The sequence below is a fragment of the Leptonotus elevatus genome, chromosome 20 (assembly GCF_054856555.1).
Source record: "Leptonotus elevatus isolate MCC_2025b chromosome 20, RoL_Lele_1.0, whole genome shotgun sequence".
NCBI classification, from domain to species: Eukaryota; Metazoa; Chordata; class Actinopteri; order Syngnathiformes; family Syngnathidae; genus Leptonotus; species Leptonotus elevatus.
Window position 1 is genome coordinate 9,313,836 of NC_141258.1, and position 21,909 is coordinate 9,335,744.

The window sequence follows — 21,909 nt, forward strand, 5'->3', positions numbered from 1 at the left end:
AAAAATCTTGTGGTTATTTGAGCTTTGGGTTTTGTGTTGAGTCATCAAACTTCTTAAAAATGACCCTTAAATGGAAGTTGTGTCGGGTGCCGCTTTGAAGCTGAAGAGCGCCGCAAAGTCAGCCGTAAAAAATGGAAGGGATGAAAGCGTCTTTAATCTGTGGGGGGCCCGCAAAGCAGAAGAAAGCAGATAGGCGTCATGGTAACAAGGTCACTGAGCACTACAAACAAAAAAGCCTCAACGCACACTACTGTATTTTAAAAAATCTAAACATTGCCATATACATTATGCTGCTTCGACAAATGTATTTGAATGTCTACCGGAAAATGAGCCCACAGAGTGTGCAACAGTTAAGCAGATTTAGTATAGAGTGGCTGGACGCAAGCAATTTCGTAAAAAGCACTGTGACTCTGTGGTCTGATGAGACAAAAATGTAACTCATAGACTTGAATATGAACATCTCTGCAAAGATCAGATTTTTTTTCTTTTTTACTGTATAAGTTTGTAAAAAAAAAAAGATTTTTTAAAAATTGTTCTTCTTTGGGAACAATGAATTAAATACATTTTGGAATATTGCGCATTAAAAAAGTGGAAAAAGTGAGGCACAATGAATACTTTCCAGATGCACAGTATGTCTCCGAGCTGAACATTTTTATTTTTAAGGACATGCCCTGTGGTATCTTTGATCGAATCGAAAGGTTGCTTTCGAAGTACCACCTGTGCAATGACGGTGCAGTTTAAGCCGCGAAACCGGACGCTCAGCAACGGTCGCGGGTCTTTTTACTGGCGTGGATTTACCCGTCCACTTATCATTCCCAAGCCATCAGCAGCTTGGCTGGCGAGCGACACCGGAGAATGATTTCTAATACGCTGCACGCAAAGCGATGACAACACACACATGGAGATTAATGGACCAGCTCTGAATTATTTTTGTTTTTTGTGCAATCCCCTTTTTCAAACTAGATTTTTCTTTTTAACACTAGTTTCATACTAATGAGAGTAAAAGTGTTGCTTGTCAACAGCGAAGATAAAAGATTATTGCTGTTTTAATAAAAATTAAAAAAAACACTTCCCCAAATGATTTTATTTTGCAACATCAAAACAAGAACATTTATCTCCCAAATTGTATGCTTTTTTTTTTTAAATCATGTTTCACTCACAAAACACAACAAACATTGTAATTTGTTGTGGTTTATTATTTAATGGATTTTTCATGGTTTTTTTTTCTTCCACCCAAAAAACACAAAAAAGTACAACCCACCAAGAACATTTCTGTATGTTTTATTATTTTTGACCTATAACTAAGTAAGGCACATAGCGTATTTTAGTTCTTAATTTTTCAAATGTATTATCTTTATTGGGGGTCACTTAGAAACGTAGCCTTTGTCCTATATATTATAATCAGTTTTATTTTTAGTAATTATTTTTCAAATCTATGCTATTTTATTAAGGCTCACTTTAAAATGTGCTGTTCTGAAAAAAGCAGTCCAATTTTAGTTTAGTTTTTAGTTTTTTTTAAATGCTTTAATTATTTTGGGCCACTTTAAAATTGGCCCTTTTTTAATTTATTAAACAGAAATCCAATATTTTTCTTCTCCATTACATTTTCATTTAGTTTCTTGTCATGTACGTGGTTTTCATTGGACAGCAATGTTAGGCCCCACTCCCTTTATCCAAATATGGTCACATGCCCCATATAAGCAGATGTCTCATTTTCAATGTGTACGAAGTCAAGTCTACTTTATTCATATAGCAGCGTATGTAAAGAAACAACTCAAAGTGCTTTACACATATTAGCGGCACCTACAGGGCTTAAACGCAACAGCAACAACCCTAAACCAAAGTACGAGCACTCATGGCCACCATTTTCGGACGTGTCGAAGACATTTTGGGGCACCGCTGACAAACAAGACGTCAGCGCTCAAGTTGTGTTTATCTCCGAGAACGTTCCTCGCACCGTGGCTCTGCTCCAGCAACAAACGCAGGAGATAAAACTCAGTCCGGAGACAACGTGAGGATGAGGAGAAACAGCTAGTGGAATGTTTGGAGTGCACATGCAAGGATTTAGCGTAGCATGACTCCGTGCTAATGCTTTGGCTCCAGGTTATTTCAAAGCGTAACCTTTTACGTGACAATGTCCAGGTGCTTGTAAAAGCTGAAATATGCTCTTTGTGAGCGCTGGCATTCCCGCCAGGAAAGTATTATGAATAATGCCACGCACGCACAAGCGCACACGTGCGGAACATTAGCAAAATGGCAGTTTGTTTCATTTGACGTCGGATGCACGTGAAGCCCAAGCATCGCTCATCATGTGGCAGCAGCCGGCGGCTCGTTCACGCATGCTGCTGATGCATTACCGGCCCTCCTCCTCATGAATGGCACAAAAGTTGTTATTAAAAAACATGATGTAATATTAAATCTTAACGAGCAGCAGACAAATGGCTCGGCAACATGCCGTTTATTTTATACACCACCTAAAACACAGCTAAGCAAACCGAATGCTTTGGCCAATTTAAACTTTGCTGTCCTAACCCCAACCCCAAGCACATCTCTCCAAATTTCACATTTGCCCTTGAACACAAAAATACATTAAGTTTGCGTGTTTTTAACTATTGTTATTTTCACCGACTTTATTTTCATCCTTAAACATGTCCGCCACCCAATCTTATACATATATGATCACGTACGTAATAGCGCCACATTCAAATGTAAATGAATGAAACAATAGCATTCAGACTTTAGCGCTCATTAAAAAAAAGAAGAAAAAAAATAAAAGAGTCTAAGCTTTACTTTGACAAACTTCTACAAAGTCATCATAAAAGTCTGTCTTATGGCCGCATAAAGGAGGATGAGTCTGGAGGAAGAGTGCGCTCACATTCCACTCTGTGATGATGTGTGTATTCCCTGCGACGTTTATGGCTTGCCGTAATGGATAGCGGCCCGTTAAAGATTCCCTAACTGCTCCGTCTTTTAGTGCCAAGCGGATTTGCGTTTGGCACGCCGCCTTTTCTCTCCCGAGAGCGCTACACTTTCAATTAAGCGCTACCGGTGCTTTTCCCGCCGCCTCGTAACTGGACTTTTTTCAAATTTTCACGAGCCGCAGTAATCCACTGCTTCTTGCCTTTACCTAGAATACTTTCTTATTTTCTGTATCCATTTGTGAAATGCTCCATTAAAGCCGTACATGTGGACAAAAGCATTGCGACTTGACTGTCACACTGTCACACGGGTCGGCAACCTTTCCTGTCAAAAGATCATTTTAGGCCAAATAAACAACAAAAAATCTGTCTGGAGCTGCAAAACATTTGAAGATTGTGATGATGGAAACAGTGTATTAGTGTTAGTCTAATGCACTGAGGCCCAAGAGCTAATTAGATCCGCACCAGAACAGAAAAATATGCAGCATCCAATACGTAGAGATTCATTTTCTTCTACCTTTCGTCTTCCATTTTTGGATTTGTTTTTGTAATTTTTCATACATGTTTAGACTTTTCTGCCCTTCTGTCAAATTTCTGACATTTTTGGTAATTTTGACATTTTGTGGTAATTTTGAACTTTTTTTATACCTGCCTTTTCTTGTATTCATTTTCCAACTTTTGGGTGTGGTTTTTTTTTTTTACATTTTATGGTAATTTTCGGGATTTCTTCTTTCATGTTTTGACATTATAGATTTACTTCTTAAACGTTTTCTTTTCTGCCTTTTTCAAATTTAATTGTATGTACATTTTATGGTAAAATTTTGTTTTGACATTTTATAGTTCTTTTCTGCGTTTTATTTAATAAATGCTAATTTATATTTATAAATTTTCCTCTTTTTGGACATTTTAGGTAATTTTGAAAAAAAAAATCATCAACCTTTAGTCTCTTTTTCTAACAACTTAAATTTTTGGACCAACATTTTTTGAATATTTATTTCATTATTGATTTTTTAAATCAAAATAATTAATTCATTAAATGAATATTTTATCTAAAAAATTAAAATGTAGAAAGAAATATTAATTTGTACTAATTGTTTTAGAGATCCACAGGGAGCTGCAGGAAAGGGATTAAAGAGCCACATGTGGCTCCAGAGCCGCAGGTTGCAGAGCCCTGCCGTAACACTTTAGCAGTTACCACAATTGAATTGGACCACAATCCTGACCCCTAACCCTACACAATGCTAACCGGTAACCAGAACACAACTGTCACAGTCCCGGACACTGGTGCTGACTTCATTAAATACTGTAACTGAACGGTACAATAGACACGGCAATGTCACACTAGTGAGTTTGGTTCAAAGGTCACAGGTAAACAAATGTCTCCTGTGATGCCTCAGAGCGCCAATTTGGGTGACGTTGCGGTATAAAAGAGTTTATGTGTTCCTGCCTTCCCGCAATCAAATAAACTACGAACTCTGAGGACAACAACACACTGACTCAAGTGAACCGCATCACATTGACTTTACTACCAAGGTGACACGACAGCTAATATTAGTTCAAGGTTTCATAATCTCACAAACAAACAAAAAAACAGACGTGAAATGAATCAAAAGGACACTCCGTCTGACATAAGACAACCGATGAGGTATTAAGATTTGAGAACAACAAAAGTCCAACCCTTCAACCAAGGTCATGTCTACCTGCTCCTGGTCAATTCAATCTGTCCTCAACAGTGGAGTACAATGGAAACCTTAGTGTTATTGTTCTAACCCATTTTCAATCCTACGCTCTGTTGACAGCGTGAAACATTTGGCAATGACACCGTTTGTGCGTTCAAAATGCAAAGCAGACATGATGAATTAGTAGCGAGGGATCGCATCCATCGTGATGCATCGCATTTACATTCTTCCGCCAGGACTGCCGTGCCACTCGACCGAGTGGGGAGTGGCGGTGGGGGTGGGGTGATGAATGCCCCTTCACGTCACAGACCTGAAGTGCTCCCATAGATTACAGCGACACGCCGGACGCCGTCTGACACAAATGTGTCAGGATGACGGCTCATCTTTCTTCCTGCTCGTCTTTCTGTTTTGTTTTGTTTTTATCGATATGCCAAGGACCTTTGGACAAACAGGTTAAAAATATCATCCAATCACTGTCTTGCTAGTTGCTAGACAAGATGGACTGAAGGACAACAAAGAAGAGGTTCTAAAAACATTTGGAGAGACCAGGTTAGATCAGGACCAGGACGTGTGCACCTGAATGTCCTAACTAAACCTTGTAAGAATGTCTCCCGGCAGTTGTCTTGAGTCTTGACTTCACAACGAGGAACCACTGAGGAACATGTGCTAGCACTCGTCACTTGTCAGCAAATAGACTTCATGGATGTGACATCTGCTTGCTCGAATAGAGTCTTGACATTTCACTCCACTTCTTCAACCCTTATGATCCCTTGATTCGTCTGTGACCCAAGACTGCATCTTCACCAGAGCAGCTGGAAGATATTGAGCTGCCACAAGAATGGGCGATGGACTAAAAAGACATTCGCAGGATCAGGACAGCTATCTATCGACCGCTTATTATTTCCTGGTCCCGTGTGTGTGCTGGAGTCTATACCGCTTTACTTTGTGGCGAGAACCGGGGTACACGTCGGACTGGTTGCCGGTCAATGTTAGGACACAATGGCAAACAACCACTGACTCTTACATTAGAGGAATGTCTGACCCTGAGGCTAAACACTAAGAGCCCTAAAAGTCTTTCAGTCAAAATCATTCTGTAGTCGTCGATTCTAAGGTTATCGTCATATTGGGCACGTACTTTCTTTTCTGTCTTAGGGGGAAAATACTAGTAAATAGAAGTGAGTCTGAGAGTGTTGGGTTCACCCTAACCCTTAACCCTAACTTTAACACCTAAACCCCAAGCCTAACACTAATCTTACCCCACGTGGCGTTGGGGGACTTGCACCCTGGAAGTGGGCGTTCCGGGAAGTGTGCGTTTGCGGGCTTGCCCAGGCCCCAGACACCGTCCCCCCGCGTAGCGTCAGGGGGACTTGCACCCTGAAGGGTGAAATGTCGGAGATATGAGGAGTAAAGCATTTGGACTCTCAAACCGATAGACTACCATGTCGCCCTACATGGCGCACCATTTATTTCACTTCCCTAAACAAAACCTTGTTTCCAGCATGGTGACCCCCTGACCCCATCCAAAATCTCAACCCTATCCTTAAAAACAACCCTAACGCTAACCCTATCCCTGACTCAGTCATTCTGGATTTAACGAAGCCACCCAGACTTCCTGTTGCTAGTTTTGTAAATACTTGAAGGCATCTTGAATTATTCTTTGGTTTGGTTTCTTCTGCAATCCAAAGGACTTCTTTTTAGGGGCAGAAGTGAAGAGTATCTTTTTGGATTCAAAGCTAAACATTTTGACCATGAAGAAGTCTACAGTTCAACCTTTCACGACCTGGCCAGATGACACCAATCAGGGTCTGGCCTGCCCCAGTATTACACCCAGCTGTGTCATCTCAGGTCACGTCAGATTCTTGTCTGTTAAGTTGTTGGTTTCACCTTCATTTGGCACCTTCTTGTCTTTGGGTTAATTCCTTCTCAAATTCCTCCAATTTTTTTGGCATTGTTGTTGTGACAGCATGGTCGGGATGAGCAATGTCCCGTCGGAGAACTTCTGGCACCCGCGATGGCAGCTTCATTCTTCACCGCGACGGCTCTCCTCTCCCCTGCACGCCTCCTTATCATTTTCCCTCCAAAAGGCTGTCACCGCTTCCCCCCCCCGCCCCAAACTTCCCCTACCTTCCCTCCGTGCTCTGTCTTCCCGTCTGTCACCGGGACACCGACTGCAGTGTGTGGGCGCTTTGTGATAGGGGTTAATGGACGGGGCAGGATGAAGCTTTGTGTCCCGCTGTTGCAAAATTGCCATTTGTTTTGTGCGGGATCTGCAAGGGGATCTAGGGTGGGCTCCCGGGGGACGTGACGGACTAATGTATCACTACAAAACCATTAGACACTGTCGACGGGAAAATGTCCAAATCGCGGCATCCAATCTGCACTGATTTCGCACTATTCCTGAGCGTGATAACCGCATCCTTTTATGACTCTTTTATGTGGCTGGAAAATTGGACAACAGATGTTAATTACAATCCTTCAACAGGATTTGACGAGGGGAGAGATGGACAGTAAAATGGAATCCAAGCATCCTCCAGCTTTTGAAATGGAATCTCACTTAACTTTATTTATTTAACACTTAAAAAAAAAAGCCAGCTGAAACAAAGTAAGGTTGTGAACTACAGAAGAGGATTACGGCCAGTGAAGTGAAAAAAAAAAAGGGTTAATCACTTTATTCTCAGAATTCTGAAAATAAAGTGAGAATTCTGACTTTGAAAGTTGCACTTGAAGGACCAATTGAGAGCTAGTAAACGTATAAATCTACACGATTTAGTGAATGTAATTAATTCACTACTATTTTTTATACATTTCATAATTACATGTAGTTGACTGTACTTTTCAAATGATATCTGTCGAAGTCACTGTTGGTGATCCCTAGCGTGTCATTGCAGTAATGACGGCCAACTCGCCGATTTCTCAACCTGTCGGAGTCGTTTTTTAATGCATTTGGGCAGTTAATTCAAACCATGTGAAGCTTCTCTGAAAGGCGGCAAACCACAACTCCCAATCTGCAGTGACGCAGCCGTCTGATGTGGCCTCGTCAGGACGCTCGCTACACAAACACTCGGGGAATAAAAAAAGATGTTTCCAGACCGGTGTCGGATTTCCTGCGTTTGGGAAAAGGGCTCTCCCTAAAATGCTCCTCGAATCTACTTGTGAAGATCTGAATTTGTTTGTCAATTGAAATTTCATTTTACCCAACATTTGGGAAGGACAATTCTAGCCTTGTCATTTCTACTTTGGGCTTTTATTGTTGAAGAAAAGCAGTGCACTAACCAGAGAGCCGTTTTAAATGCTCGGACGCGTTAAGACTGCAGCTGCACAAGTATCACTTACATCTTTTATCTCATACGATCCTTTCCTTTTTCTTTTTCTTTTTTTTTACTCCAATGAGAACCATAAATGTTTTCTGCTTAATATCGGACATTTCTGTACCCATACTTGCACATGATCCACGTTCCCCAACACCAAATTAAACCTCTAACAGCTCTTCCAGACGCAATGTAGGTTTAATCAATCATTGCTAGGGGGAAATAAACAACTGGGAAGAATTTGTAGAAAAAAGTTGCAATCTTATGAAACTAAAGTTGTAGTCTTTCAAGGCAAAAAAATAATCTATCACAATGGAATGTTTTTTTTTTTTTTTACAACAAATAGTTGAAATATAGTAAAAATTTGTACTTTACAAACAAAAAAAGTTGTTCGATTGTGTTTCCCCTTAATCTAGAAAAATACATTTTCCGTGGAAAAGTCACAAATTTTGGGGTAGAGCTCTATTTTGCAAGGAAAAAAGTACTAAAAAAAGAATCACATGAGAACAAATTCATAATTGTATCATGAGAAGTGAGGGGGAAAATATCAAAGCAACAACTTGTCATAAAATGACAAAACTAAAATTGGCAATTTAGCATCACTAATCTGCCTAGTAGCACAAACTTGAAAAAATGTCAACAAAACATTTATTCAAATGACATTTTTAAACCAAAATGGCTGACATCCTATGTCTTTTCAAGCATAGTTCCGTGAAACTTTTTTTATTTTTATTTTTATTTTTTTTCCTGGTCTACTCAACTGACATGCCGACCAAATTTCACATCGCTAAGCCCATCTTACAGCATTCAAATTTGATAGTAATTGGAGAAATTTTTTTTTTTATATGTTTTTCTTTGAAGGAGCCCCGGAAATGTTAAAAACGACTAAAATGGCTAATTTAAGACAAAATAGCAGACTTCCTGCGTCTTTTCAACAAGGCTCCTTAAAGGGGAAGTCCACCGTAATCATTTCTTGACAATAATATGTGACCTCACTAGTCTAAACATGACATTGTGATTAATAATATATTTGTGGAATAAGAGTTAAGCAGCAAAATCCAGCCGTTTTTTTCATCCATCTCAGGGGGCGGCCATTTTGCCACTTGCTGTCGACTAAAGATGACATCACAGTTGCTCAGGGCACAGGCAATGGCCAATCACGGCTCACCTGTGTTCTGAAACTGAGCAGTGATTGGTTGTTACCTGAGACTTGAGCAAGTGTGATGTTATTTTCACTTGACAGCTAGTGGCAAGATGGCCGCCTCCTGATGTAGATAAAAACTGCTGAACTCATATTCCTCTAACATAATAAGCAGAATATCGTATTTACACTATTGGGACTACATCGAACATATTATTGTCAAGAAGAGTTTTGGGGGTTGTCTTCCCCTTTAAGACTTTTTTGCGACTCACTCATGATAGGCACGCCTACAAAATTTCACGCTTGTGAAACTGGCTTTGAGGGCTGAATCTTTTTCAAAAATTACATTACACTAATAAATATTGTTCACCGCAGTGAACTCCATCATGTAAATCAGTCGACACCTTACAAAAATATCGCACGTCACTCTGGGCCAAACAGATGTACGGCACTGCGTCATTAATCGAGAATGTTCAACACCTCCGACCCCAAATGTGTCTTAGCATTGGAGTTTGGGGAAAAATCAACAAATAATAAAGACATGTCCTTAAAATGTTGAGGAAAGCCAGTAGTCAAGAAATGGATTATTGTCCTGATTTGGCTTATTAGGCGACACATTGGAATAATTAAAAGGAGGCGGTTGTGGTGAAGTGGAATGTTTAAACAGCTGTAGATAAAATCGACGGCCGCAACAACATTTTGGGTCGTTTCATTTACGTGACAGACAGATGATGAAAAATTAGAGAAAAGTGCAACAGTTGATGATAATGTCTTATTATACTATGCTATGTTCTATTCTACAATTGTGTGTTTGTGAGCACGAGATGGCTCAATGTTTACGGTCAACATGACTGTGGTCAGAAGGCCTTGTGTGCTGCATTCGGCATGTCAGCTCAATGCAATTTTCCCACGACTCTCACAAGAAATGTTTATTTTTTCCCAGACTGACTTTCCTTGAGAAAAAGTAATTTTACAAGATTAGATTTTTGTCCAAAAAAATTGGTATTTTGGGAGATTGAAGTCATAATTTAACATCTAATTTGAAGTTTTTGAGAAATACAGTAAAAATCTGATGTAAATTTCTTGAAAATTAAGTCAGATTTTTTTCTTTTCAATTTTAGGAGAATATTGTCAAAAGTCGGAATGCTATGAAAACAAGTCATATTTTTGGAGTAAAATAACTGAATTGTATGATAATAAAGCTGTCTTCTTTTTTTATAGCAATTTTGTCAGAACAAAGTCAGAGAATGTTTAAGAAAAATAATAATTTTATGAGAACAAAGTTGACTTTTTTTCAAGATAATTGAAGCAATTTTGTGAGCGTAAAGCTAGATTTTCTCTTATAAGAATTAAGTCATATTTTCTGAAAAGTTTAAATCCTTTTAGAGGTGTCTGAGATTAAGTCCAATGTAAATGTTATAATCTTATAGGGATAGTCAATTAAAAGTAAAAATAAAATAAAAAATTTAAAAAATTGAGTATGCCTCATTAATCTGTTCCAGGTCTTTTAAATACAGCAAAGGTAACTTATTGTTTTGTAACCTTCACTTAAGTTTACATTACATAAAAAGTAACTTCATGTCACGGATTTGAAGCGGAGGGAGAGATGTGGACTCAAATACAAGGAGGCTCAGTGATCAAACAGAGGTGATAAGTAAACGTAGAGTGATCTATTGTCAAACAGGTGGGCAGAAAAACCAAGACTTGACGTGACTGGACTGGAACGAGTATGACAGGACCCGATTTGCTTTAACGGGGAGTGACTTGCCTTGGCTTGGCTGTGGCGAGGACTTGGCTGTGGCAATGACTTGGCTGTGGCAATGACTTGGCTGTGGCAATGACTTGGCTGTGGCAATGACTTGGCTGTGGCAATGACTTGGCTGTGGCAGACAAAGTACCACACTTAACATCAACAATGCACCCACACCGACTGGACAAACACAACAGACAAAAGACACTAATGCTTATGACCTAATGAGACACACCTGGGGAAACAAGTGGCTGAGGGCACTGATTGGTCAGAGACACACTGGGAAGGGAAGACACACACAGGTGGACGTGGTTAGAGAAAACACCAACCACAGACAAAAACAACATAAACAAACAAAAACCCAACCCCTCACATAACCAAAACGTGACACTTCAAAACAATAAAAGATAACTCAATCTTACCTTGGGTGTCTCTTCTGGTGTTTTCATCTGAAAAATGAAAAACTGTAAAAAATAAAAATAAATTAAAACTTTGACGCCACGTTAGATCAACTCATGTGAAGCTTTACATCTCACCCATTAACTTGGCATTAAAACTCAGAGTAACAATGAACACAAATGATGTCACCTACCTGGTAAAGGTTGCCATCTTCGAACGTGGCCAACAATCACAATGTGGAAGCTCCTCTGCAGGTGAAAAGTCATTTCCTGTCACATGGGATTCACCAACCTTGCCCCGCCCACTAAAGTAGAAATTTTTCTCCAATGATATATCTCAGAAGACATTCACAGAATCAATCTCATTGAACATGCTACAGACATGGAACCCATTTGTACATTGTGATAGCAGAGATTTTTTTTTAAATGTTGTTAACCTTTGACCCAGAATGCTTCCAAGCCACAAATGTTTTTGCTGAGGTCATCTTGCTTTATCTGCACAACTCTACTTGAGAATAAAACATGAGAAAAGCTGCGACATGGACCAGCCGAGCAATGCAGTTCAACCTCTTATTTTATTGTTTTACATTTTAAAATGTTAACTTAAACTTTTAAAGTGTTTTTGGTATTAGGGGAATAAAGCACATCCCAGAAGGGAAAGAACAAAAGCAAAAACGAAAACAATTAAATAAAAATGTCAGTCGATTGCTTTGTGACGGATTAACATTTATTTAAAAAAATATATATCGGTGATCCCTAATTTGTTACAGTAAACTAAGCTAACGCATTTTGAGTTGGGGGAGAAGTTTTCCAAACATTTGAATTGTTGAATTTGAGCTGAGAAATCAAAATGACAACTATAATGCCAATTTTTTTTTCCGAGCTAGCATGACCTCGCCTTAATCGCCCATTAGCATTAGCACTGTCGCTAAAATTCCAAAGAGGTGGCAGATGAAATGTCACCATGCTTGAGGAAGTCCACTCACCCTCCATGAATCGCCTTCTTGTTCCACTGCGGCCTCCCCCAACCACTCCAGCTGTACCAAATGACCTCCACACGGGGAAGTTTTACGCAGCTGCCCTTTGACTCTCACGTCTCCGCATTTACGCGTGAGAAAATAGTGAAATTATGACTACTTAACACTGGTCGCCGTTCGTCTGGAGCTGTTGGCCAATGGCGACGTGAGTCCGAGACGGCCCCATAATGAACCCTTTCACACAGGCCTGTTGTTACACAAGCGCCCACATTTCTTTCTTTGTTTTCCCCCTACAGGAGAATAAAAAACATATAGTGACAACATTGAGACTAATTACAAGGTTATGTTTCAGTTTATCTGTCGAAAATGCAAATGCGGCAATCACACTCGAGTCAAAGCTGTCAGACCTGCACAGGTCAATCTGTAGCTAAAGCTGGACCCCTAGTGGACAATGCAAGAAGTGCACTTCTAGCAGTGGAATAAAGACTGTAACGTGCCACAATTTCAAGTTTGTTTGTTTTTTTACTAGTGTTTTGCCTTTAAATGTGACATCTACAAATGCAGCCTTTAAATGCAATCTTATTTTCCCTTTTTTTTTTTGCTAGACGCATTGCTACAGTCCCTGAACGTGGCCTTTAAATGCAGTCTATAAATTCAACCTTCCTATGTGACCTACAAATGCTGTTTTCCAAAGTTGCCTACAATTGCAGCCAACAACCAATTGTGCCTTCAAATACAGACTTCAAGTGCAGCATTCCAAAGAAGCACTCAAAACTGGTCGACAAATTCATCTGTCTACAATTACTTGCCTTTAAATGTAATGTAACATTTGCTTGTGTCCCACAAATGCAGCCCTCAAATGCTACCTTCTATTCCCAATTTCAGCAAGCATCATCACAATGATCCTAAATGTGGCTTTCAGATATGATGGACAAATGCAGCCTTCAAATGATGTGACCTTCAAATGCAGCTTTCAAATGCTACTTTCTATTCCCAATTACAGCACGTAGCAACACTACGATCATATCTCTTTCTCAAAACGTGGCCTTCAAATGTGATGAACAAATGCAGCCCTTGTATGAAGCCCCCAACAAATGCTACCTTCAAATGTTTTGACTTTCAAATGCAGCATTTCCTCTATTGCCAATTTCAGCAAGAAGCAAGACTTCGATCCTATCTCTTTCTCAAACGTGGCCTTCAAATGTGATGGACAAAAGCAGCCTTCGTATGAAGCCTCCAACAAATGCTGCCTTTAAATTTAGCTTTCACATGTGGCCTACAAATGGCACTTTCAAATGCAGGCTTCAAATGAGGCCTTCAAATGTAGCCTTTACTTTCTGCCTTCAAATGCAGCCTTCACTCCCCATTTTCTGCAAGTGCATCACCGTGATCCCATTTCCTTCAAATATGAGTGATAACTTTTGCCTTCCAATGTAACCTACAAAGGCAGCCTTTTTACGAAGCCACCTACAAATGATACCTTCAGATGCGTCCCACAAATGCAGCGGCCTACATATGACTACTATCCAATCTCCTATTTCCCTGCCTTCAAATGTAGCATTCATGTGAAGCCACCTACAAATGCAACCTTTTGATGTGTTCTTCAAACGTAGCCTTTACGTGTGGCCTGAAATGAAGCCTTCAAATACAACCTGCAATTATGTGCCCTCAAACACAGCCTACAAATGTAGCCTTTTTTCCCCCCATTTTTTTGCAAGTGCGTCGCTATCCTGAGAACCTTTGCGCTCCACTGACCCTGATGAATGCCACCTTCAAATGCGTGCTGAATTGACAAAGATGTGTTGGTCACTGACATAGCGTGACCAAAAACGGGGGGGAAATTAATTTGACAAATGAACTGTGATGCAAATGTGTGACGCCTTTGGAGACGGGCACAGAGGGGGGTGCAGACGATTCCTTTTTGATCCTATGACCCTCAAGACCTTACCTGTCAATTCTGTCAAACTTTTACCTCATGCATATATAAAACCAGAGCCTTCTTTTCTTCCTGGGACTTTGCACTTATTATCCATGGACAAGAGCCCTTATACCTCGTTCTTTGTTGTTCCCAGCTGTTCCGATGCTGTCAAAGCAAAGGGGGTAGCGGGGGGGGGGGGGGGCTTCCACCCCTGATCCTCAAGTCTAATGATGCCCCGGAGGCAGCAGGCCAAGAGGGCAGCATGGCGCAGGGTGAGAGGTCGCCCCATCCCTCTGATGAGTTCACTTCATCTTCCACCAGAAGCCGAAGACATCTTCAAAAGACACTTTCAAGAATGACTTGTGAGCAATGACTGAGAACTTTCCGGTTCAGACGGCAGGTGCTCGCTGGCTGGGACAAATGATTATAAATGGTTTGGAATTCCACGCTTTCTATCTAAACTACACATGACAACAGGAATGGATATTTCAGTACAAATGCTTGCTTGAGTCGAATGAATGGAGGATGAATTTGCATATTTTTTTTAATGGGGAGAGATGATTAATGAATAAAACAATCCGAATCAACAATCGAGCATTCAATGATACAATACTGACATCTAGTGGCACTGTGATGAAACGACTGTACCTTATTGCTTGGGCTAATGAATACTGAGAATCAAATAAAGTCATCTGTTTAGTCCAGTAATATTCATGGCCCAGCTATTTTCAGGAAATGCCAAAACATGATTGATTTTCCATCCATTGACTGACCTTTGATTTTCTTCCAGGTAAAGACCATAGAATATTTAAATAATGACTCATGTTTGGACTGATAATAGGGCTGCACGTTTTGTCCTTTGATGGGGTTGTGATGATCCGTTGAGAAATGGTGACGCTATTATGCACCATTAGGCTGTGAAATTATCCGAATATATGGAATTGTGTTTTAATGGCGCTTAATAGCATCATCTTTTCTTGAGGAATCAGAACTCAAAATGAGATATTACTTTTCTCAGTCCAAACTATGTACATGATTTATTCCTGCTGGCTATTGGCCGTCTCTTTTCCTGCCTCACTAATAACTCAACAGAACAAATCAAAAATAGCATGTGCCATACTTCAGAAGTTAATTGTTAACTAACTAATAATCTGTGTACGCCAGAAAGGTTGCCAATTCAACAACTGAGATTCGAATACAAATAAAGACAGATACTCCTCATTCTAATGTCAACAACGTGGTAGAATGATTATGCCATTACGTATTATCAGCTAGCTAGCTAGCTAATGCTAATCTGTGCTAACCCTACGATAGTGATTCAAATACAAAGACAAATACAACTTATTCGGACGTCGAAGACTTTTTGGAAGATAATTATGGCATTACGTATTATCAGCAGCTAATGCCGGTAGCACATTTAGCTGATGCTAATCTGCGCTAACACTACAGCTAAACTTTCCGTTTGGCTTTGATTTAACAATGCTTTGGCGGCTCTGTAGAGGTCACGCTGTAACATTGGGCAGCCAAACTGCCAAGTCATTTGCTCAAAACTTGCTATGGGTGTGATTATTAAGTTAATTAGCCTCGATGTTTCATAACAACATGCTAACAGAAACATTTTTAGAAATCGTCAGATAACTACAAACTTACTCAGTTGTATAATTCCATACTTGGTAGGTTGACAGACAATCCAGAGATCAAACTATTTGTATACAAACATATTTAGAAAAACAAAACAAACATTATCTATAGCTAATATATCTGCTTTAAACTACACAACAAGTGATCACATCGTATTCCTGCTACTTGTACGATCTTTAAGCACATGGGGAACTCTGTTTGTCACCCTTTCACTGACAGGCCGCTGAGGGTTGCGGACAGAAGTCATGGGCCGGCGGCGGTGGCAGTGTAGCGGGTTGTCCTCCGAGCGGTGGCTGCTACGCTGGTCTGCGTGCCACGTTGGCTGGTCGGCGTCGGCCGTCAAAGGTTGAAGGAGGTTTCTCCAGTGCTGTGCAACTGGGGGGGGGGGGGGGGGAACTCAAAATTAGAAGATTATACATAGAAGACAAAAAATGTGACCGTTACTCAAAATCACAGAAAGTAATTTTTTTTTACTTGAATAGTCACTCACCTTGTTCTGTAGTCACATGATTTTCCCTGGCAGAGGTAGCGGGAGGGTCCGGTTTTGGTGGTGTTGAAGCGGCCAAACCGGAACGTGCCTCATCCGCCGGCTCGTCGTAATCCCAGAAGACTTTCGCAAACTGGTAGAGCTTCACACAGGAAGTGCCGTTGACCAAAATGCTGGAGAGGAGGAAGCAGATGAGACTTTCAAAATAATATGTGTGTATACAGTACAGCGAATGAGGCCGACTTGTTCTCGCAGAAGTGCAGTGACAGCATCCGACCGGTGGTCTCGGCCTCCACCAGGATGGTCCTTAGGCAGTCTCCCGTCAGGAAGTTGAAGATGCGGATCTTTCCGTCCACGCAGCCCGTGATCACTCGAAGGTAAGCCAGTGTCAGAGACTTGACCTCCCTGTAGAAATTGCCATTTGCATGTATCCTAAATGATTAATTGACTTTGGGGGGGGGGTGCTTACTTTGGATGACTGACGGTCATGAGGCATCCTTTGGTTTCACATCTGCTGCTCCAGGCCATCACCTGACCGTTGGTGTCGGCGGACAGAAGGTGCCAATCGTCTACGAACATGCATCGGACCGCGCTGTTGTGGGCGTCGATGACCTAGCGCCCGGCGCAAATTAGCACGGACGCCTGAGAGAGGGGTGGTCGGCAAGTGGCGACCCGAGACTCTCACCCTGAGCAGCGAAGCATTCTCGGCGTCCCACAGCTTGACGACTCCTCGGTCACAGCTGCTGAAAACGGCGGTGGCGTTTATCTTCACGCAGCGCACAGAACTGCGGTGCTTGAAGTTAAAGTCTTCCAGGTGCTTTTCTGTCTGCAGACTCCACACTGGCGGAGTGAGCATGAGAACAAGGATTGGACACAGAGATTTCTTTGTCCAAACACAACCCAAATGCCCAGACACACACCCCGAGATATGAAAATGAAACATTCTGGTAGCAAATCCAGGTCCATAAAGTAAAAACCCTGCCACAGTTTGGCTTCAGCCCCCTGTGCTAGCTAACTAGCAGGTAAACGAGCACCCAAGGAGCTAGCTAGGGGCTAAAGCCAAACTGTGGCAGGGTTTTTACTTTGTGGACCTGGATTTGCCACCTCTGCCGACACAGCTGCGTCAACGTATGGAAATGTTTTCCTTTTTAGTTTAAAATAACTCACTTTAACCGCCAGGATTCCTCGCTGTACCCTAGCCGTCCCATCTAGCTAGCGCTAGGCTAACCTGGGAGACGTGCTACCAGTGTGCCAAGGTTGGGTGACTTTGGTGTGCAAACACCGGTCAGTCTAATTACTAAATTCTTTAATGTATGCTATGCTATGCTATGCTATGCTATGCTATGCTATGCTAATTAGTCATTGAGACAATTTACCTTTGGCAGTGCAGTCTTTGGCACCTGACACGAGCCTATCGGCGTGGATGTCAAGGCAGTTGATCATGCTGGAGTGACCGTATAGCACCAACACGCACTGGTCCGTCCTCACACTCCAACACCTACAACACAAAATGGTGGATGACATCGGACTCAAAATGACCAAAAGGAAGCTTACGAACTCTAGCCCACCTGATGCTGGTGTCGCAGCTGGCCGTGATGACCAGGTGGCGTTCGGGGCAGAGCAGGACAACGCGGATGCCGCCCACGTGGCCTTTCATCAGCCCCACCTGCTTGCTCGCCGTCCCCACGTACAGTAGACGCACGGCGCGGTCCTTGGACGCTGTGCTCAGCAGGGGGCCGCCCTTGTAGTCTACCACGCGATGGGGGTCTTCGCTGAAAAAGTTAATGTACCACCGTGACATGGTGAGGTGGTCAAAATGAATCCTGGTCCGTGGACCACAACACGAGAACTCACTCCGTTCTTTGATCCAGCCATTGTGATATTTGTTGTACTCATTTTATATATATTTCAAAAAATTTTTTTACTATATCTTCCAATGATCTGTGAAAAAACCACATTTGCCCATCTCGAATGTAAGAATATGCTCACTCGTCAACCAGCACAGAAGTGAAATACGCGCCGCAGTAAATGTTGCGCTCCTCCATCCGCACTGTCTTGGTTTTAATGTCGCTGTAGGCCGCTTCAAAGGGCCACATCTACAAAAACACAACCACATTCATATCATAAGACTTGTTTGGATTTCTACTACGAGCATTCAATCATCACCTAATTAACTAAATACTAACAGGTGTAATGTAGTTTTGTATAATGATAGCAAACCAACTAAGCTTAGTTTTGATATAATCATGCTAGCTAGCTAACATAAAAAATATCTACGCATAGTTTTGGCGTAATCATGCTAACTAGCTAATTAATAAACTAAGTGGAGTCTTCGTATGATTATGCTAACCAAACTTAGCCTAGGCTTATATATGCTAACTAGTAGGGCCCAACCGATTAATCAGCCAGCCGATATAATTAGGTGATAGTAGCGCTTTTAAAATCGGCAAAAGTTGGCCCTTTTTTTTATGCCAATTGTCAATTTTTTTGCTCCCGTCCCAAAAAAGAGGCTGATTTTGACCATTTTTCTCTCTGTTGTAAACAAATGATAAAGGGCAAAGTATTGTAAACCATCAAATTCATATCTTTAATGTTGTTAGCGTTAAGAAACCAAACATAAATTATTGTTATTTATTATGTATATTTTTTTAATCAATTAGTCGATTAATTGATTACCAAAAATTGTATTCGCCCACACATCGGCAACTGCCTAATAAAAGCTCGATTAAATGTATATTTTTTTCAATCGAACAACTTAACTAGCTAACAAACATAAAACCAAGATGCAGTTGTTGTTTTTTTAAGAATCACGCACGCAGCTAAAGACGTACTAACAAATTAAGTCGAATTGATTTGCATGACAACAGCAAATTAACTAACTAAGCTAAGTTTTTGTCTGATTATGCTCAGTAGCTAAATCATGATCCTATTAAGTAGTTCAATAATGATATTAACAAGTATAGTTTTTGGGTAATCATGCTAACTACTAAACATACCCCAAAAAAATATTACTTTTTGCACAAGCATGCTAACTTGTGAGCTAAATAACATAAACACCACGTCTGTGCATAGCGCACACACATCAATATTAATCTATTGCGTTTAAGCCTTACATGTGTCGACTTCACTTCCCCGCTTTTGTGGTCCTCGGCCGGCACCTCGACGTCCACCATCCTCGCATAGGAAGGGCTGACCATGTGAACGCCTTTGTAGCGCTAAAAAAACAAACCCCGTGTCAGAACACCAACGACCATAAATATCTGCCATTTTACCCACCTTCATCATGGCGTCCACCTGCTCCTGGTAGAGCTTCCTGAATCGCATCTCCTCCATGGTCTCTCCCGCCAGGTTCTTCCACTGCTTGCATACCTTCATGCAGCGCTTCAGCGTCGCCTCGTCGAGCAGCCCTGACTCCACACATGACATCAACAAATAATCCAAACTGATTTTGTTTTTTTGTTTTTTCACATACACATTCACAGCTGTGGTTAATTTAAGGTCACAGGTGAGCTGATGATGATGATGATGGGGCAGCTCGGATTTGATTTGTGCGCTGTGAACTCTGCCTAGCGACAAGTGACGCAACAAGTGTCCAAATAAACAAGACTTTGTGAACTACGTTGAACGTGGTAGATGTATAAAATATATATTTGTAGTAAATAAATTATCATTGTCAGACTAGCAAATCCAAACTTGTAACGTGTGCTTTGTGTGGATGTGGACGTACCCAAAATCCTCTTGGAGAGGTCGGCGGGAAGGCCGCCTATGAAGTCTCGGGGTCTGCTGAGTGCTAACAAAGACCTGGAGGATCCCGGAGGGAGCACAGGAGGAATCACACCCTCCGTTGAATCATCCTTGCTGGCTTGGCTGGTTTTTTTACTTGTGCAAATGTTCACTGCAAAACACGTCAGATAAAAAATGATTGGATAAGAATGTCTTCTGTGAAGCAGCATGTGGCTCCAACTTATTTTATACTACCTGGTCCATTTAATGGTAAGGCTGCATGCTATGCATCTGCTCAATACAATGTCTCCCCTTTCTTGTCAAAACTCAATTATGTCAGCATTCAAATTTGGCCATGTGTGGGCTTGCACTACTTGAAACTTCAACAAGGTCCAAAAAATGTTGTCACTAATATGCAAGTTCTTCTCTGTCTTGCTCGACATAAACTTCGGAAAACTCTCCGGGGTCCTGCATGGTCCTGTAACTAATCAAATGAAGGCAGGTCATATTTTGACAATCTTACCGTCCAGCTGCCGCTGCAGCCTGGTCACCGCCACACCGATGAGATTCTTGGCCATACTCAGCAGCTCCAGGTCGCACCGTAGCAGCAACAGGCAAAGGTAGCGCGTCTGGACCCATTCCGGGCTGCAGTCGAACCATTCCCAGATCTCCCGGATCAGGAGCGACGGCCGTGTTTTGCGGTCGAGACGCGCATAAAGCTCCGGCAAAGTCTTGCCCTTGGACGGCGCGTAGCTGAGCAAGTTCCACGATGTGAGGCGGAGCGAGCTCTGGATGTTCTCCAGCACCGGAACGCTCCTGCACCTCACCAGCATTCCCACAACGAAACTCCGGCGGGACTCGTCCGAAATCTTCCACAGGTTCAGCGGCGCAGGCGAGGGCTGGCTCGGTCTGGGGTCGGAAAAGAGGCAGGTCGGGCACATGCCACACGGCCCGTCCGCGTTCTTACACACCGGCTGGCGAGCCGGCGAACGCTGAGAGTCGGACATTTGGACTGGCTTGTTTGGGCTGCAAGCGTGCTTGGTTACCAGGCGATGCCCGTTACGAGTTGCACAACACTGATTCATTCACAGTGGGTGGCGCATGTTCAGAATGCATTTTAAATGACTTCATGTCAAATCGAAGTGTAACTCTTTTACAGTTACGTTCGGTATGTGTGTTCATGGCGTCTTGATGATTGAATTCGTACACGTAGTCGCCACACAGAGCACGCACACACTTCAAAGGTGACGACGACTACGGTATTGTTTTCATTTTGTGTAGGTATCAACATCCTATCATGTTACAGAGGCGTTTAAACATGTCAAATTTATGTGTTAAGAAATATAATGATAATTATAATACAAGAAAGAAAATGAGTGCGCCGCCCGGGAATCGAACCCGGGTCGCAAGAATGGGAATCTTGCATGATACCACTACACCAGCGGCGCTACGACTATTGAAGGAAAGAAAGTGTATATATATATATGTGTATATACATATATACATTATATATATATATATATATATACATTATATATATATATATATATATATATATACATTATATATATATATACATTATATATATATATATATATATATATATATATATATATATATATATATATATATATATACATTATATATATATATATATTTATATATGTATATATATGTATGTATATATATATATATATATATATATATATATATATATATATATATATATATATATATATATATATAAAGTCTGCTACATATTTTATTACTCCCTTGGTCTTCTGTGCTTCATACGATTCATTATTTCCACTTACAATAATTAAAATGATACATTTATCAAACATAACCCTCGTTTACAACGCATCTGTTTTTATTCCAGACATCTCTGTGCTTCCGACTTCCGGGTGACGCAGTTTCAATACGCCATCTTGGTCCGGTATATCCGTTCTGTCTTCGTTTCTTTTTTCTT

General features: G+C 41.2%; 1 protein-coding gene, 1 long non-coding RNA gene and 1 other non-coding gene across 5 annotated transcripts in view; all 3 read right to left on the reverse strand.

Moving 5' to 3' along the window:
* Positions 1-12,586, reverse strand: part of LOC147156938 (uncharacterized) — a 58,003-nt gene extending 45,417 nt beyond the window's left edge. Inside the window, exons 1-5 of one of the 3 annotated variants that reach the window (XR_015091815.1) lie at positions 12,181-12,586; positions 11,389-11,443; positions 11,219-11,260; positions 11,032-11,075; positions 10,811-10,926 (exon numbers count right to left, since the gene is read on the reverse strand). This is a non-coding gene — a long non-coding RNA (uncharacterized LOC147156938). Of the gene's footprint in view, positions 1-10,543; positions 10,927-11,031; positions 11,076-11,218; positions 11,261-11,388; positions 11,500-12,180 lie in introns of those variants that run through there. The other 2 variants (XR_015091814.1, XR_015091816.1) reach the window with 2 other exon arrangements.
* Positions 12,587-14,665: 2,079 nt separating this feature from the next.
* fbxw10 (F-box and WD repeat domain containing 10) lies at positions 14,666-20,982 on the reverse strand. The gene is made up of 12 exons (XM_086064665.1): positions 20,464-20,982; positions 19,945-20,112; positions 19,494-19,624; positions 19,331-19,432; positions 18,207-18,313; positions 17,786-17,989; positions 17,594-17,715; positions 16,903-17,057; positions 16,687-16,829; positions 16,461-16,622; positions 16,221-16,390; positions 14,666-16,105 (listed from the first exon to the last, which is right to left on the reverse strand). The coding sequence occupies exons 1-12, from the start codon at positions 20,945-20,947 to the stop codon at positions 15,876-15,878; spliced, it is 2,178 nt and encodes a 725-aa protein (XP_085920791.1). The 5' UTR covers positions 20,948-20,982; the 3' UTR covers positions 14,666-15,875.
* A 335-nt stretch (positions 20,983-21,317) lies between these two features.
* On the reverse strand, positions 21,318-21,388 carry trnag-ccc (transfer RNA glycine (anticodon CCC)). The gene has a single exon. It is a non-coding gene; the product is annotated as a tRNA-Gly (tRNA).
* Between the last annotated feature and the right edge of the window lie 521 nt (positions 21,389-21,909).

Excerpts from the sequence above, each read along its gene's own strand:
- fbxw10 (XM_086064665.1), bottom strand. The coding sequence starts at position 20,947 with ATGTCCGACTCTCAGCGTTCGCCGGCTCGCCAGCCGGTGTGTAAGAAC. Across the intron at positions 19,625-19,944 it reads CCTCTCCAAGAGGATTTTGG|GGCTGCTCGACGAGGCGACG; the intron begins GTACGTCCACAT and ends GTGTGGAGTCAG. Across the intron at positions 16,106-16,220 it reads TCATGTGACTACAGAACAAG|TTGCACAGCACTGGAGAAAC; the intron begins GTGAGTGACTAT and ends CCCCCCCCCCAG.